Here is a 15,002-nt window from a genome sequence, read left to right on the forward strand (position 1 = left end):
ATACTTGCCAGATGGTATTGCGTTCCATACGTACGCCACAAAATAGATCGCAATATCCCAGACACCCGCTGGAGTTGTGTTCAGGAAGTAGGTACTTTAGCTCATATTTTCTGGTTCTGTCCCAAACTACGCCCTTTCTGGGAGGACATGACAGCCGCAATTAAACTGATGTCCGTTGATTCAAGTAGGAACCCAGCACCCTGCCTGCTCCACCTCACAGACAAATACAAGGATTTACTATCCACTTGGTGAATGCGGCCAAGGCTTGCATTTCGGTTTTATGGAAGCAGACCCAACCTCCGACTAGGTCACTTTAGTATTCTAAAGCCAATGAAAGACTTAATGGCTACTCTTCACAACAATGAGGAAGCATTTAGAGAAAAGTGGAGTCCTTGGAGATGCTTTACCTGCACCCGTAATTATCGGCAGGTAATGTCCTAATCTGACCCGAAACTATCTTAAGCACCGGGTTGTGTGCATATGTATCTGTTGAATCCGATCTGGAGACATGCCTGGATAGTGACCCCTCCGCCCCCCCCTTTTTTCTCTCCCCACTTTCTGCTATCCCTGTTCCCCCCTGCTTGGCCCATGACAGTGTCATTTTCTTACCTGGTTCTGACAGCGGCCTTAATATACGAGGGTTCTTCAAAAATATCCGCAGTTTATTTTATACGTTTCGCAGCCATCTTCACCACAGCGTGACAACTCTTATACTAAATTGCAAGGTCAGCCAGCTTGCCAGACAGACTAGTCACATGACACTCTCAGACGCGACCACTTACTACTCCTCCAACCCTTACCGTTCCCAACTAAAATATAAAAGTGCAGGAACTTTTTGAAGACCCCTCGCATCTGGTAAATTGGTTATTTGAGATTTTGGGGCAACTCCCCCGGAGAGCCAGATCAGGCAGCCAAAATACACGTCAACCTCTAAGTTGTGTATTACAGTAAAATGTTTATCTTCTTACAGGATTCAGTGTGTCTGACTCAATTAGTTCGGTTTCTTGGCTCTATGTAATGCAATTCTTACGCTCATATATATGTGTTGAGAATATGGAAATACGATGCATTTACTGACTCTTCGCTCTAGACTTCAATGTCAACGTTACATGTCATTCTCTGGAAGAAGTTTTTCTATAAATATAGAATTAAAAAAAAAAAAAGCCATCTAAATAAATAAAATACATTACCTGTAACTGTTGTTTTACACACGGGGTCACTCATCAGGCCTTTTATATAAGGTGTATGAGCATACACCTGTACACAGTAATTCGTATAGCGCTCTAGATTGTCCAATACGTAGGTCCTGGCAGAACGTAGGTTAACCGTCTTCTAAAGTGAAAAGACAAATCCAGGTCAGAAGATGAACAAGTTGTATAGACGTCATAAAAAAAAAAAAAAAAAAACACACTTTCAGCTAGAAACAAAAACAAGCAAAAACAAGCAAAAACAAACCAACTCAATAATATAGTGAAGTTCCAAGATCTTTGAAGGCTGCGTCTGTACCAAACCACAGAGGAGGCCGTGTCCGCACCAAACCACAGAGGAGGCCGTGTCCGCACCAAACCACAGAGGAGGCCGTGTCCGCACCAAACCACAGAGGAGGCCGTGTCCGTACCAAACCACAGAGGAGGCCGTGTCCGTACCAAACCACAGAGGAGGCCGTGTCCGTACCAAACCACAGAGGAGGCCATGTAGACCGCTGGAGACTGAATCGGCTTCAGAAAACGTATGTATAGCCATTTTTGCTTTACAGGGGTTAGACAGATTAGTCTTAGACTGTGGCTGCCAGAAGATTGAGACCCCTTTCACACTGACAGCGCCCACTGTTAGCGCTAAAATGGGTTAAAAACTCCCACTTTGCAGCACTTTCAAAGTGCTTTTAAGGCTCTTTGGATACGCTGTCCATTCATTGCAATGAGCAGGGTGTTTTGGGAGCACTAAATACAGTGCTCCCAACCCAAAAGTCACACTGCAGTGAATGGGAGGCAGTTTTCAGGCGCATAGCAGAGTTTATTTAAAAGCGCTAAAGCGCCTGAAAACCACCCCAGTGTGAAATGGGTCTTAAAAGGTTAGTTAGTTTTAGGCTATTACTTTAAAGCCAAAATGTGTTTGCTAGTTTTTGATAGAAAAGTTTGAAACTTTTTTTTCCCCCTTTTACTTCCTGTTGTGTCTCTGGTACAGAGTATGTACCCCATACTCATTCACATGGGTGGGGGGGGGGTGGGATCTGGGTGTCCCCTTGTTAAAGGGGGTTTCCAGATTCTGATAAACCCCCTGGCCTGCCAGGGTTGTGGGGATGAGGACCCCCTGCCCCAAAGCACCCCCCCCCCCCAAGTTGGGGGCATGTAGTCTGGTATGGTTCAGGAGGGGGGGGTGCTCAGTTAGGTGTTTACATGTTTAAAACAGGTTTTTTTGCTAGAAACTTACTTAGAACCCCCAAACATTATATATTGTTTTTTTTCTAACACCCTAGAGAATAAAATGGCGGTCATTGCAATACTTTTTTTCACACCATATTTGCGCAGCGGTCTTACAAGCTTGCTTTTTTTGGAAAAAAATCACTTTTTTTAATAAAAAAATAAGACAACAGTAAAATTAGCCCAATTTTTTTTTATATTGTGAAAGATAATGTTACGCCGAGTAAATTGATACCCAACATGTCACGCTTCAAAATTGCGCCCGCTCGTGGAATGGCGTCAAACTTTTACCCTCAAAAATCTCCATAGGCGACGTTTAAAAAAATTCTACAGGTTACATGTTTTGCGTTACAGAGGAGGTCTAGGGCTAGAATTATTGCTCTCGCTCTAATGATTGCAGTGATACCTCACATGTGTGGTTTGACCACCATTTTCATATGCAGGCGCTACTCACGTATGCGTTTTTAAAAAAAAAAAAAGATTTTATTTTTATTATTTATTTTACATGATTTTATTTATTTTTACACTGTTTAAAAAAAAAAAAAATTGTGTCACTTTTATTCCTATTACAAGGAATGTAAACATCCCTTGTAATAAAAAAAAGCATGACAGGACCCACTTAAATATGAGATCTGAGGTCAAAAAGACCTCAGATCTCATATTTACACTAAAATGCAATATAAAAGTCATTTAAATTTAAACTGAAAGTTTAGTCAAGCTTTAAGGTGCAAAAGTAAGTTTCACATCTGACTGGAATGTACGTGTCTGGACACGTCACACAGCAGTTGGTTAAAGTGCAGTAAGTTGTATTCCACATAGAGCAAAGACCTGGTGATACCCAATTCCCTGGGCAGGCACATGCCAGGAACCTACCTTCTCTCTTGAATCTTCCTTCCAGTAAGACAGGTTATATTCTATTGCCAAAACATCGGGAATTGGTGAGAAAGGAGGTGAAAAATCCACAGCCAAATTTTCAGAATGGGAATTCAGATCAAGTGACTTCACGGGTCCTATGATTGCTGCAGAGAGAAACAGAACATTTGGAAATGACTGTATGATCTGTACTGGCATCCGTCTGTCTATCTATCCATCTACTTGTATCAATCAGCCATAACTTTATGAACACCCACCTAACATTGAGTAGGTCCGCTTTTGCTGCCAAAACAACCCTGACCCGTCATGGCATGAATGCCACTATACCCTCTGAGGGTATGATGTGGTGTCTGGCACCATGCTATCAGCAGCAGATCCTTTAGGTCCTGTAAGTTGTGAGGTGGAGTCTGCATGGATCAGACTTGCTTCTCCAGCACATCCCACAGATCCATGATTGGATTGAGATCTGCAGAATTCGGAGGCCAAGTCAACACCTCAAACTCGCTGTTGTGTTCTTCAAACCATTCCTTATTTTTGCAGCGTGGCAGGGCGCATTATTCTGTTGAACGAGGCCACAGCCATCAGGGAATAACGTTTCCGTGAAGGGATGTTATTCACTTAACTTGTGAGCAGTCATAAGGTTATGGCTTATCAGTATGAATATAGTGAATATTGGATGTAAACCTCAGACATGAAATGGGAGAGATGTTTCCCCTCCCTCTCACTAGACGCCTCTGGCCAGAGGCGTCTAGTGAGAGGGAGGGGAAACATCTCTCCCATTTCTCTCCATTTGATCTGTCCTCTTCATGCTGACTCTCCAGATCCTTGCTTTTGTAAAGAGAGATCCTAGGAGTGAGGTTTCCCTTCAATGGTTCCTTTGCAACAGGCGGACATCTCCTTGTCGTGAGACCATTACAAGCTGACCTGCCGGCAGGCTAATGCACAGGCCTTTCTGATCTCTATCACCTGAGATCCAACATATCTGGTAAGCAGTTTGCATTATCATTCTGTACATTTCATCTCAGACTGCTGGATTGAAGATTAGATGCCCTGGTTCTTACAGAACTATATAAGGACTTTCCTCTGTTCATTTTGTTCTTTTAGATGCTACATGGACTCTTCTCGGGTTTATATACTCCAAGTCACGTGTTTGATGTTTTATTTTTTTTTTTTTATGTTTGATATATTCACATATTTGATGTTGAGTTTGTATATATATTTTTTGATATATATTATTTTTTGCTTGCGTTTTTTTATATATTCACATATAGTTGTTTTTTGACTACATATGAGGACTTGAAGAATGCCATTCGAGAATACTTCAAGATTAAGTTTGCTTTTAACATTCGATTTTGGAGCGAACTGACTTTCCCAAATAAAAACCACATACACAGTTAGACGTTCGTTCATTCAAGAGAAAATTTCCATCCTGCTTCTCCGAATGTGCTCATCATTGTGGCCGAAAACAACCTTGATTCAATCCCACTAATCATTAGAAAACCGAACGAACGTACAAAATTCTTCTACAATATAGCCAGCTTTCGGACACTGCGACTTCATCTGTTTTCAAGACTCTTAAGCGGGCTATAGATAGAAGGTTGGCAGGGACTGGCCGAGATTCGATCCATCTATGGACAAGCTGGTTGTACTGAAGTCGATCCATTGATAAACTTCAGTACAACCAGCCTGTCTGGATTTTTTTTTGTGTGATTACTGCCGGTGGCTATAGGCACCAGCAGTGATTACTGTGTTCAGCTAGCAGGGAAGGCACCTCTCCGGCAGAACACAATAACACTCTGGGAGGGATTCCCCCCATCAACACTGACTGTTGATGGGGAATCAAGCGATTTGCTTTCCTTCCATCCGTGGTGGAAGAAAAGAAAATTGAATAATCTTCGGCTTCCTCTAGACTTGGGTTCACACCTATTCATGTTGGCAACGCTTACAAAATCGAGTGCTTTCCTGACATGCACAGAAGTGCGTTGCCTTTTAGCTTTTGTTAAAGTAGAGTTCCACCCAAAAATGGAACTTCCACTTTTTGGAATCCTCCCCCTCTCCGGTGTCACATTTGGCACCTTTCAGGGGGGAGGAGGGATCAGATATCTGTCTAATACAGGTATTTGCTTCCACTTCCTGGCATAGATCACCGTGGCGTTCGCGGTGACCTACGCTACTTCCAGCGCCTACTCTGTCCTCCCCCGCTGTCTTCTGGGAGACAGAAGACAGCAGGGACCAGTGAGGATGCGCAGCGCGACTTGTGCATGCGCAGTAGGGAACCAGGAAGTGAAGCCGCACTGCTTCACTTCCTGATTCCCTTACCGAGGATGGCAGCGGCAGCAGCCGAGAGCTAACGGACAGATCGGCTTCCCGACATCGCGGGCTCCCTGGACAGGTAAGTGTCCATATATTAAAAGTCAGCAGCTGCAGTATTTGTAGATGCTGGCTTTTAATTTTTTTTTTCGGCGGACCTCCGCTTTAATGGCACACCCACGCATCCACAAACGCACATAAAAATCACCATGCGGTTTGGAGAGCTTTTGGAAGAGAGTCAGAGACTTCTTTTCTGCGTTTCTCAGAATGAGCGGAGTGAATGGGCTTTCCTGAATGAAAAATTGCAGCAAGGGACACTACAACTGACACAGCAGGAGGAACCACAGAGTGCATAGGAGATCCCGCATCGAACACAGTGGGAGGAACCACGGAGTGAAGCAGGGGACCCTAAAACTAACACAGTGGGAGGAACCACAGGATTCAACAGAGGATTCCACATATAACACAGTGGGAGGAACCACAGAGTGCAGCAGAGGACCCCACATATAACACAGTGGGAGGAACCACAGGGTGCAGCAGAGGACCCCACATATAACACAGTGGGAGGAACCACAGAATGCAGCAGGGGACCACATATCTAACACAGCGGGAGGAAGCACAGAGTGCAGCAGTGGACCAAATATCTAACACAATAGGAGGTACCACAGAATGCAGCAGGAGAACCCACATCTTACACAGCAAGAGGAACCACAGAATGCAACAGAGGACCCCACATCTAACACAGCTGAAAGAGTGTATAGGAGGCTGAAGGCTCTCCATCTGCTGTAGATCTTTAGCACAGCCAAGAATCAAGGAACTGTATGCTGGAGAGGTAATCATTATAGCTCTCCCTGCACAGGGGCTATTTGCATTTTTTTTCTTGTGACAAAGTGGATGTAAACCCACTCTCATCAATTATAAAGTACTGCCATAGCGCTGAACTATAAGGATATACATGCCTCCTGCATGTATCTTTACCTTTCAAATAGGTCCCCTTTCTCTATTTGGAGCCCCCAAAAACTCCGGATTCAGTGGGCGGGTCTGTTATCCGGGGGTTGGTGGGCGGAGTTGTGATGCCAGCAGATTTTCCCCGCCCACCTCTACACTCCCCTTGGCCAGAGCGTGCACAGGAGAGGCAGAGCGCGTTCTGGGTAAAAGCAGAGCGCGCTCACGGCCCCCTGTCACTCCTGCACACATGGATGTCCAGTGACAGTCGGGGATGATCGATGCAGTGGCGGACAGCTGTGAGCACCGATCCCTCTGCATGGCTTTTCAGCTGAAAGCCGCAGCAGGGAGAGAAGGGGAAGCGGCTGATGAAAAGCCATGCAACAAGATCGGTGCTCACAGCTGTCCCCCGCTGCATTGATCATCCCCGACTGCCCCCCCGCGCGCCGTGTTCTCCTCCACCCCCCCCTCCCCTTCTTCTCTGGTCCCCCTCCGTGTGTCCTCCTCATCCGTCCGCCCCCCCCCCCCCCTCGTCCCCCGCAGCTGGCTTCCCTCCTCTCCTCTCCCGTGAGCTGGGGGGGAGGAACTGTCAGGATGGAGAGCGGAGAAAGGGGCCGGTATGTCATTTACCGGACCCTTTCTTCTCTGCATGGGACACAGTGAGCGTTAGTTACCGATCGCTCCTGTGTCCTGTGATAACTGAGCAGAGTAACCTGTGTGTTACTCTGCTTCAGTTTATGAATGGAGGGAAGCCTCTGTCTCCTCTCCATTCATCTTCAATGCTGAGAAAGGGACTGGGGTCTCCGTTTAGACCCCTAACATGTCACCAAAGCCCCCAACAGTGCCGATAAAAATTTTTTAAAAAATTACAAAATAAAATTGTAAAAAAAAAATTAAAAAAACTACTGACACCACAACCGCCCACAAGCTGGGTGACTCAGGGGCAGCATCACCAAGACCTCCCTCTTCTTTCCACAACTTTCTAGAAGGATCTAGAAAAAAGAGAGGAGGAGAGGGGATGTGGAGCTGCCTGGGGTATTCTGAGGAGCCCTGACCAATTCGCAACTTGGAATGGGAGAAGTTGGAGATAGAGTACCGAGGCTGTCGGGGCCTTGGAGGGAGCTCTCCAGTCTCGGGGGGGGTGACCTTGGGCCTGGGCTCAGGTGCGGACAAGGCTCTCCAAGAAAACGTGTAGATGTCCTGGACAGGAGGCACAGGGGGGAGCAAGAGAGGACAGCAGGAGAGAGTACTGCTGGGCAAGTCTCCAGGGAGAGGAACCATTGGTTGCAGCCAAGAGGGCTGGCGAGTGGCATGCACAGTCAGGAGGACTGGGGAGGCACACCTGAAAGGACTGGGAGAGTGCAGTCGGAGATGGGTGCAGAACCAGAGGAGAGGACTGTGGTGTCGTGGGCAGTGGAGTCGGGCAGCTGCAGCCAGGAGGGCTGACTGGGATCAGTAGCTGCATGTGGGACAGCTAGTACCAGAATTTACTATTTTCTTTTTGCTACACCATAGGGGCCCACGGTCCCTGCCTGTGAATGGCATTTGCTTTAGGCCTGGCTGAGTCAGTGTCAGGCCTTCAGTGCTAGCTAGTCTGGAGAACGAAAGAGAAGAAGCAAGGAGTGTGGAGTGATACTCAGAAGAAAGGAAGCGATGTACAGGAGGAGTATGGAGTGATGTATTTACAGGATGTATATAGAGTCCCAAGTTCCAATGTTTGATCACCTGGGCATCTCATGAGTCCCCAGCCCTATCCAAGTTCCCCTCAATAAAACAAACAAAAACAAAATGCAAGGACTGCTTTATTGTCTCTGAGGAATGAAAAAGCGTGTGCCTGGCCGGGCAGGGTGACAGACAGAACATTATACTCAGCAGCCTCTACGGGGGTCCCGCTACACACTTTAAGCCATGCCCACATTTGACAGCGGCTGTATCATGTCCACACACTGTCGGACCAACTCCTGTATCATGTGGATGGATATCGGATATGACAGGATGGATGGATGGATATGACAGGATGGAGATGTTTGGGTCATGATCAGACAGCTATGATTTGGGTAAAACATGGTGATGGTGGTGCAGGCTGGGGAGGATGACTTCTTTATTCAGAGTGATGTTTGTACAAGAACATATAGACTGGGTGGGAGCAGTCCGGAGACACGGGCAGGGTACTGGGTGGGAGCAGTCAGGAGACACGGGCAGGGACACTGGGTGGGAGCAGTCAGGAGACACGGGCAGGGACACTGGGTGGGAGCAGTCAGGAGACACGGGCAGGGACACTGGGTGGGAGCAGTCAGGAGACACGGGCAGGGACACTGGGTGGGAGCAGTCAGGTGACACGGGCAGGGACACTGGGTGAGAGCAGTCAGGAGACACGGGTAGGGACACTGGGTGGGAGCAGTCAGGAGACACGGGCAGGGTACTGGGTGGGAGCAGTCAGGAGACACGGGCAGGGACACTGGGTGGGAGCAGTCAGGAGACACGGGCAGGGACACTGGGTGGGAGCAGTCAGGAGACACGGGCAGGGACACTGGGTGAGAGCAGTCAGGTGACACGGGCAGGGACACTGGGTGAGAGCAGTCAGGTGACACGGGTAGGGACACTGGGTGGGAGCAGTCAGGAGACACGGGTAGGGACACTGGGTGGGAGCAGTCAGGAGACACGGGTAGGGACACTGGGTGGGAGCAGTCAGGAGACACGGGTAGGGACACTGGGTGGGAGCAGTCAGGTGACACGGGTAGGCACTGGGTGGGAGCAGTCAGGTGACACGGGTAGGCTGTAAGCTTTGAGCTCATTCAGCCTTACTGGGTGTATTCTATGAAAAGTGAGACATCTACCTCTCCGCCACATAACACATCCTGGTGATCAAAATGAATGTTGCAACTGTGATCAGGTGACCTCAGACACACACTGCACCATAACAATCATCAGATCACTGGAGCGGCTCCTCTGCCCAGCTCTGACTAGATACATCTCCCCTAAATCAACTCACTCCACACTGTGTGTGTTCTGCTGGCCGTCCTGTGAGTTCACTGCACTAGTGATGTCCAGTTCATGAACGAATCGTTCTTTTGAATCGATTCTTTTCAGTGAACTGATTGAATCGATTCATCTGAGTGAACTGATCCGCTTGAAACCGTTCACTATGCACTCAATACCAGCATAGCAGAGCAGGCCTGGTAATATGATCCTTGAGTGAGAGAGCTCCGCCCCTCCCTGCAACCAATTAACGTGCTCAAGGCACAGGAAATGAAAACAACAGTAAAGAGTACACAGTACACCGAGTTAAAGAATCATATGAGTTGTTAGAACACAGTACACTGAAAGAACCATGAGTCCCCACCAGTACTTTACAGTGAGTGACATAATGAGGCCCCTTTCACACTTGTGTGACTTGTCCTGCGACTTGGGACTACAAAGTCGCATGACAAGTGGTACCCCATGATTTCCAATGAGTACCATTCATATCTGTGCGTCTTCAAGTCACAGCTACTTCAAAGTAGTCATTGCACTACTCTGGTCCGATTTTGATGCGACTTGAGGCAGAGACCTCAAGATTACATAGGTATTTCTTCAAGTCAAATCAAAATTGCATCAAAGTCACGGTAAAAATCGTGGCAAAAATTGCACGACTTTCAAGTCGCACAAGTGTGAAAGGAGCCTAACGATTGGATTTTACTAACGTGGGTACTTCGCCTGCCCACGGTAGTAAAATCCAATAATTTTTCCTGTGCATGCGCTGTACAGACTACGGAAAAATCTGATGGCTAGCAATGTTAACTGTGAAGTTGGCCCATCAGAATGAGGTTCACATGCACAAAAACCTGCTTTTCAATTACACAGCTTTTTGTGCGTCACCAAAATTGATGACGCTGCCTAATCTGACAAATTGTGGTCTGACAGTCTGACACAACAATAGGATTGTGCTCTGAGCAAGGAACTAAATACAAGTAAACATTTCCAGGACCTCCCAGCCTTCTCTGAAGAATCATTCTTTTGATTCTAATCATTTAAGAAGGTTGAGTGAGAGCTTTGGTTCACTTGCTTGTCAGTAGACTCAGCAAGTGAACCGAAGAATCGATTCATTGAATCAGTTCATTTCAGTGAGTAGTTGGAAATGAACCGTTTCACTTATAAGATTCGGACTTCCCATCACTACACTGCACTATACATGCATTTCCTCCTCTCACACTGATCTGTGGATCACACCCCATGATGAGAACCATCCAGTCAAAACCCAGGAAAGGCAGCCAATCCTGAGAGAGCTGGAGTAGAAAGAGGGGAGGGGAATGTGAAGTACACAGAATGTGTCTCTCCAGCTCCTGCATGAGATAAGGAAAGGAGCTGTCTGTCACAGCATAGGGGAAGAACTGACTACTATTTCTCTGTCAGTTTTTATCTCACTGAAAAAAATTGCTCAGAGCTGGATTAACTCTTCGTGACAAGACCAGGCAAAGACTAAATGAAATCCTATACTGTACAAGGTAAAAGCCTTAATTAAAAAAAAAAAATGGGGTTTTACATCCATTTTAAGTGTCACTTCAAGGATAACCACTCCCTCCCACCTCAGAATCACGTACTGTTTTTACTTGGTTGGAAATCCGGCAATACAACCCACTCCGATCTCCTTGATCCCAACTCTGCCTGGACCATCATTTTTCCCCTCCAGGTGGACTGGATTTTTTCTGTGAAGTCACACTCTGTCTCTGTGATGTTTATGCACAATTCACGGAAATCCCTGTACCTGCAAGACACAAAACATGAGTTATTGCAATGACTGTGCTATTGCCATGCATTATATCTACACATACTATATATATATTTTTGAATCAGTATAAACCCTGAAGGAGGCCTAGCTATGAAATAGAATTCTGATTGCTGCCATTTCATTTAACGCTCAACTCCAGGCACAAAAAAAAAACGAATTTAATTATTTTCTTCAATAGCCACAAAAGATATAAATGTACTTTGTGTGCATCAAATGCCTTTGCAAATTCAGATATTATCTTGTATAGGTATCCAGAGGCATCATTACTGTTCTCCACATTGCCTGTAGAGAGAAGGAGCTGTGGGAGGGGCCAACAGGCTCCATCCACTACAGGCTGCCTGCAGAAAACTACAGGAGGGGGCGGAGACAAGAGAAGTCACCCTGCACAAGGAGAGAGAGCAGCAGCATTCTCTACTACTGTCAGCATGTGCCCTGTCGCACATGTGCATGTAGCACACCCGATTGGCTGCTAGAGCTGCTCCGTCCTCCTCCAGCATGAGTGCTACTAGGCAGGTGAACACATGATGATACCTTCCAACTTTTCAAGAAGGGAACAAGGGACACCCATTAGAAAAACAATGTAGGCATAGGACACACACCCTGCCACGACCCCCAAGAGGAGAATTATACATGGAAAAATAAAATAGGATTAGTTAAACCCACAAGTGTTTTGTTTTTTACTATTCCTTTATATTGGCTTTTGAAATTTACAAATGCAGAAATTTAGATAAAAAGGTTTAATACTGTGAAACACTTTTTGAAAGATAAAAAGTACATTTTATTCAAATAAGAGACAAATAAGGAGGAAAGAGAGATAGAGGGACTTTGTTCCAAATCAGGGACAGTCCCTCGAAATCAGGGACACTTGGGAGCTATGCATGAGACTGATACCAAATACTATTTAGTACTTATGCTTGTGTGTAAATGTATATCTTGACAGGAAGGGAGGATAAATCGCACCACTAGGCACAAAGACAGCAATAAAAACCCGACAGAGGCTCCAATCCATTTCATCCAAAAGGAAATTAAAATCTTTGGCTAGAGTTTTTTTTTTTTTTTTTTTTTTTTTAAGCTAAAAAAAATGCTGGATAAAAACACTGGTAATAGCCTTTTGTAGTAGGATTTCAGCAGCATTTTAACCACTTGAGGACCGGGCCATTTTTTGCAAAACGGCACTGCGTCGCTTTAACTGCCAATCACGTCTGCAGTTTTTATTTTTTGCGCTATAAACAAAAAAAAAAAAAAAAAAAGGAAGAGCGACAATTTTGAAAAAAAAAACCAAAACAATATTTTTTAACTTTTTGATCTAATAAATATCCCCCCCCCCCCAAAATAAATTAAATTTCTTCATCAGTTTATGCCAATATGTATTCTTCTAAATATTTTTGATTAAAAAAAAAAAAAAACGCAATAAACTGATTGGTTTGCACAAAAGTTGTAGCGTCTACAAAATAGTGGATATATTTATGGCATTTTTATTAACAATTTTTGTTTACTAGTAATGGCGGTGACCTGCGAAAAAGCGTGTAGAACCACTTGAAGCTGGAGGCTTAATCATTTCTCTGCCAGTGCCCAGAACGTGGGAGTAGGCGCCTGTGTTCACTAATACAGAAGTGTATGTCTGTTGTATAGAAGATGCTGCTTAGACCAACCCAGTGTTTACACAGAGTGTGGCCTTAGCCAACGCTCCTCCGGCCACGCCGCTGGCGCATTTCGCTCCTCCCAGCGGGGCTTGGTCACAGCGTCAGGGGGTGTGGCGGTGGCAACATTAGCTGAGGCCACACACTGTGTACACACCATTTAAGCACTGGTTTGGTCTGAGCAACGTCTCATCTACAGCAGGCTTGCATGTAAATTACTGCACTTTTTTTTTTCTTTTTTTTTTAAATGCCCATGAACACATCTCTGCATTCCTGCATCTTGTCACAGCTATGTGTATTGTCCCATAGAGCACAATGCACATGGGTTCAGATCCATATTCGAGGAGTCTTAAAAAAATCTCCACATTTTTTGTTTTGAAAATAGGGTTAGCGGCATTTTGCCGATAGAGAAAAAGGCGCCGACAATGGCGCTGAAAACGCACACGATTTTACCTTGTGGTGTGTTTTTCATAGGTCACGTAACTCAAAAACCACATCAAAAATGTAACGCGGGTGCGTTATTGATGTGTTCTTGCTGAATTTTCAATGCATTTCAACGGGGAGGTGTGTTTTTGGTGCATTTTTTAAAGTGATTGTAAAGTCTTTTTTTTTTTTTTTTTTTCTTAAATAACAAACATGTTATAGTTACCTGCTTTGTGCAGTGGTCTGGCTGCAACCATTTTAACTGTGGGCAGCTGAAGCTGCTGCCTGGTCACTTCCTGGATATACACAGACACACAGAGGCACACCTCCAGCTCTGCAGCTCTCACTGACCCTCTGATGACTCATCCCCCTTCTCTTCCTGGCAAACTCTCACAAGAGTGAGAGAAAGAGCTGTGCATGATGTCATAAGCCTAGGCTTTTTAGCAGACAAGAAACAGGAAGTGAGCTGTATAAGGTATTTACTGGCAGAAAAAAAATGGTTTTACTATCCAAAGTTTGCTAGCAAGCAGCTTGCTATGGGGGCACCCAAGCCGAGCTGCAGCTCCAGGTGTCCATTCAGACATGGAGCTGCCGCTCGGTCACGCCCCCTCTCTCCTGATTGGCTGACTCTGATTGACAGCCACGGGAGCCAATGGTGTGCTTTTGTGTAGCTTTACCTTTTACCTTTTACCTTTTGTTGAGAAAAAAAAAAAAACATTCCCCTCTGGGTGATCTATGTACATTGCAAGGATTTAAGAAAATATGTTGCAGATTCCTACCTTTTTTGCATTCTGAAGAAGGAATCCCTGTGTATTTGTCTTTGTCCATGTGGGAAAGTGATTCTAATGGGAGTCATTTCATAATTATCAACCAGCTGCAGCACCTGCAGGGCTCTAACATTTTCAGAATAAGAAATGCCAAACTCCATTTTTCTTTAAAGGAAAGGATTACTTTAAAAAGATTGGGAACAGGAGCCTCCAAGAAAAGTCCCAAGACTCTCTTTAGTTAACTAACACTCAACCTCCTCCTTCTCTGTAGTGGACATACAGAGCACACAGAATGCTACCTCAAATTATATATTAAAAAATACATATCATATAATAATACTACTCAAGTATTAGGGTGATTTTTAAAAGGGGTGGAGCCTCTATATGTTTGTCATTTTTTGTGGGCGCCAAATACTGGTCACCCAATATCCTCATCAGAATAATACAGATGGCACGGGCCCAAAAAAGGTAACACAATGTAATACTTACAGTTGAAATCCCACACTGTACATTACAGGCATTGACTCATCCTTCACTTTTACAGGATCCCACTTCACAATGTGCTTCATGTTGTAGGAGTCAATGTGGACATTGCTTGGGGCAGGAAGACCTATGAATATATACAGAAAAACTATTAATAAAGCATTGCTCAAAATCAGATTAGCAAATAAATAAATAAAATGTTCTTCTGGGAAGCTAATGGGTTGTTTCACCAGCTGGTCGGTTCACCTATTACTCTGGTCAGGGTAGCCACAGGAAGATGTCCCTCAATCTTCCTTAGGTTACATTATAGAGAATGCAGAAAGAAGAGTAAGCAGAGATGAGAACTGAACCATGGACTTGTTCCTCAAGAGAC

At 45.2% G+C, this 15,002-nt stretch overlaps 1 protein-coding gene across 1 annotated transcript in view; it reads right to left on the reverse strand.

Annotated features, from left to right (window-relative positions):
* The window catches only part of LOC141129244 (interferon gamma receptor 2-like), a 38,952-nt gene that overhangs the window by 12,410 nt on the left and 11,540 nt on the right, over window positions 1-15,002 (reverse strand). Inside the window, exons 2-5 of the mRNA XM_073617154.1 lie at window positions 14,636-14,756; window positions 11,129-11,292; window positions 3,294-3,439; window positions 1,191-1,332 (exon numbers count right to left, since the gene is read on the reverse strand). Coding sequence (XP_073473255.1) covers window positions 1,191-1,332; window positions 3,294-3,439; window positions 11,129-11,292; window positions 14,636-14,756 — 573 coding nt within the window. The remainder of the gene's footprint in view (window positions 1-1,190; window positions 1,333-3,293; window positions 3,440-11,128; window positions 11,293-14,635; window positions 14,757-15,002) is intronic.

The sequence above is a fragment of the Aquarana catesbeiana genome, linkage group LG02 (assembly GCF_042186555.1).
Source record: "Aquarana catesbeiana isolate 2022-GZ linkage group LG02, ASM4218655v1, whole genome shotgun sequence".
Lineage (NCBI taxonomy): Eukaryota > Metazoa > Chordata > Amphibia > Anura > Ranidae > Aquarana > Aquarana catesbeiana.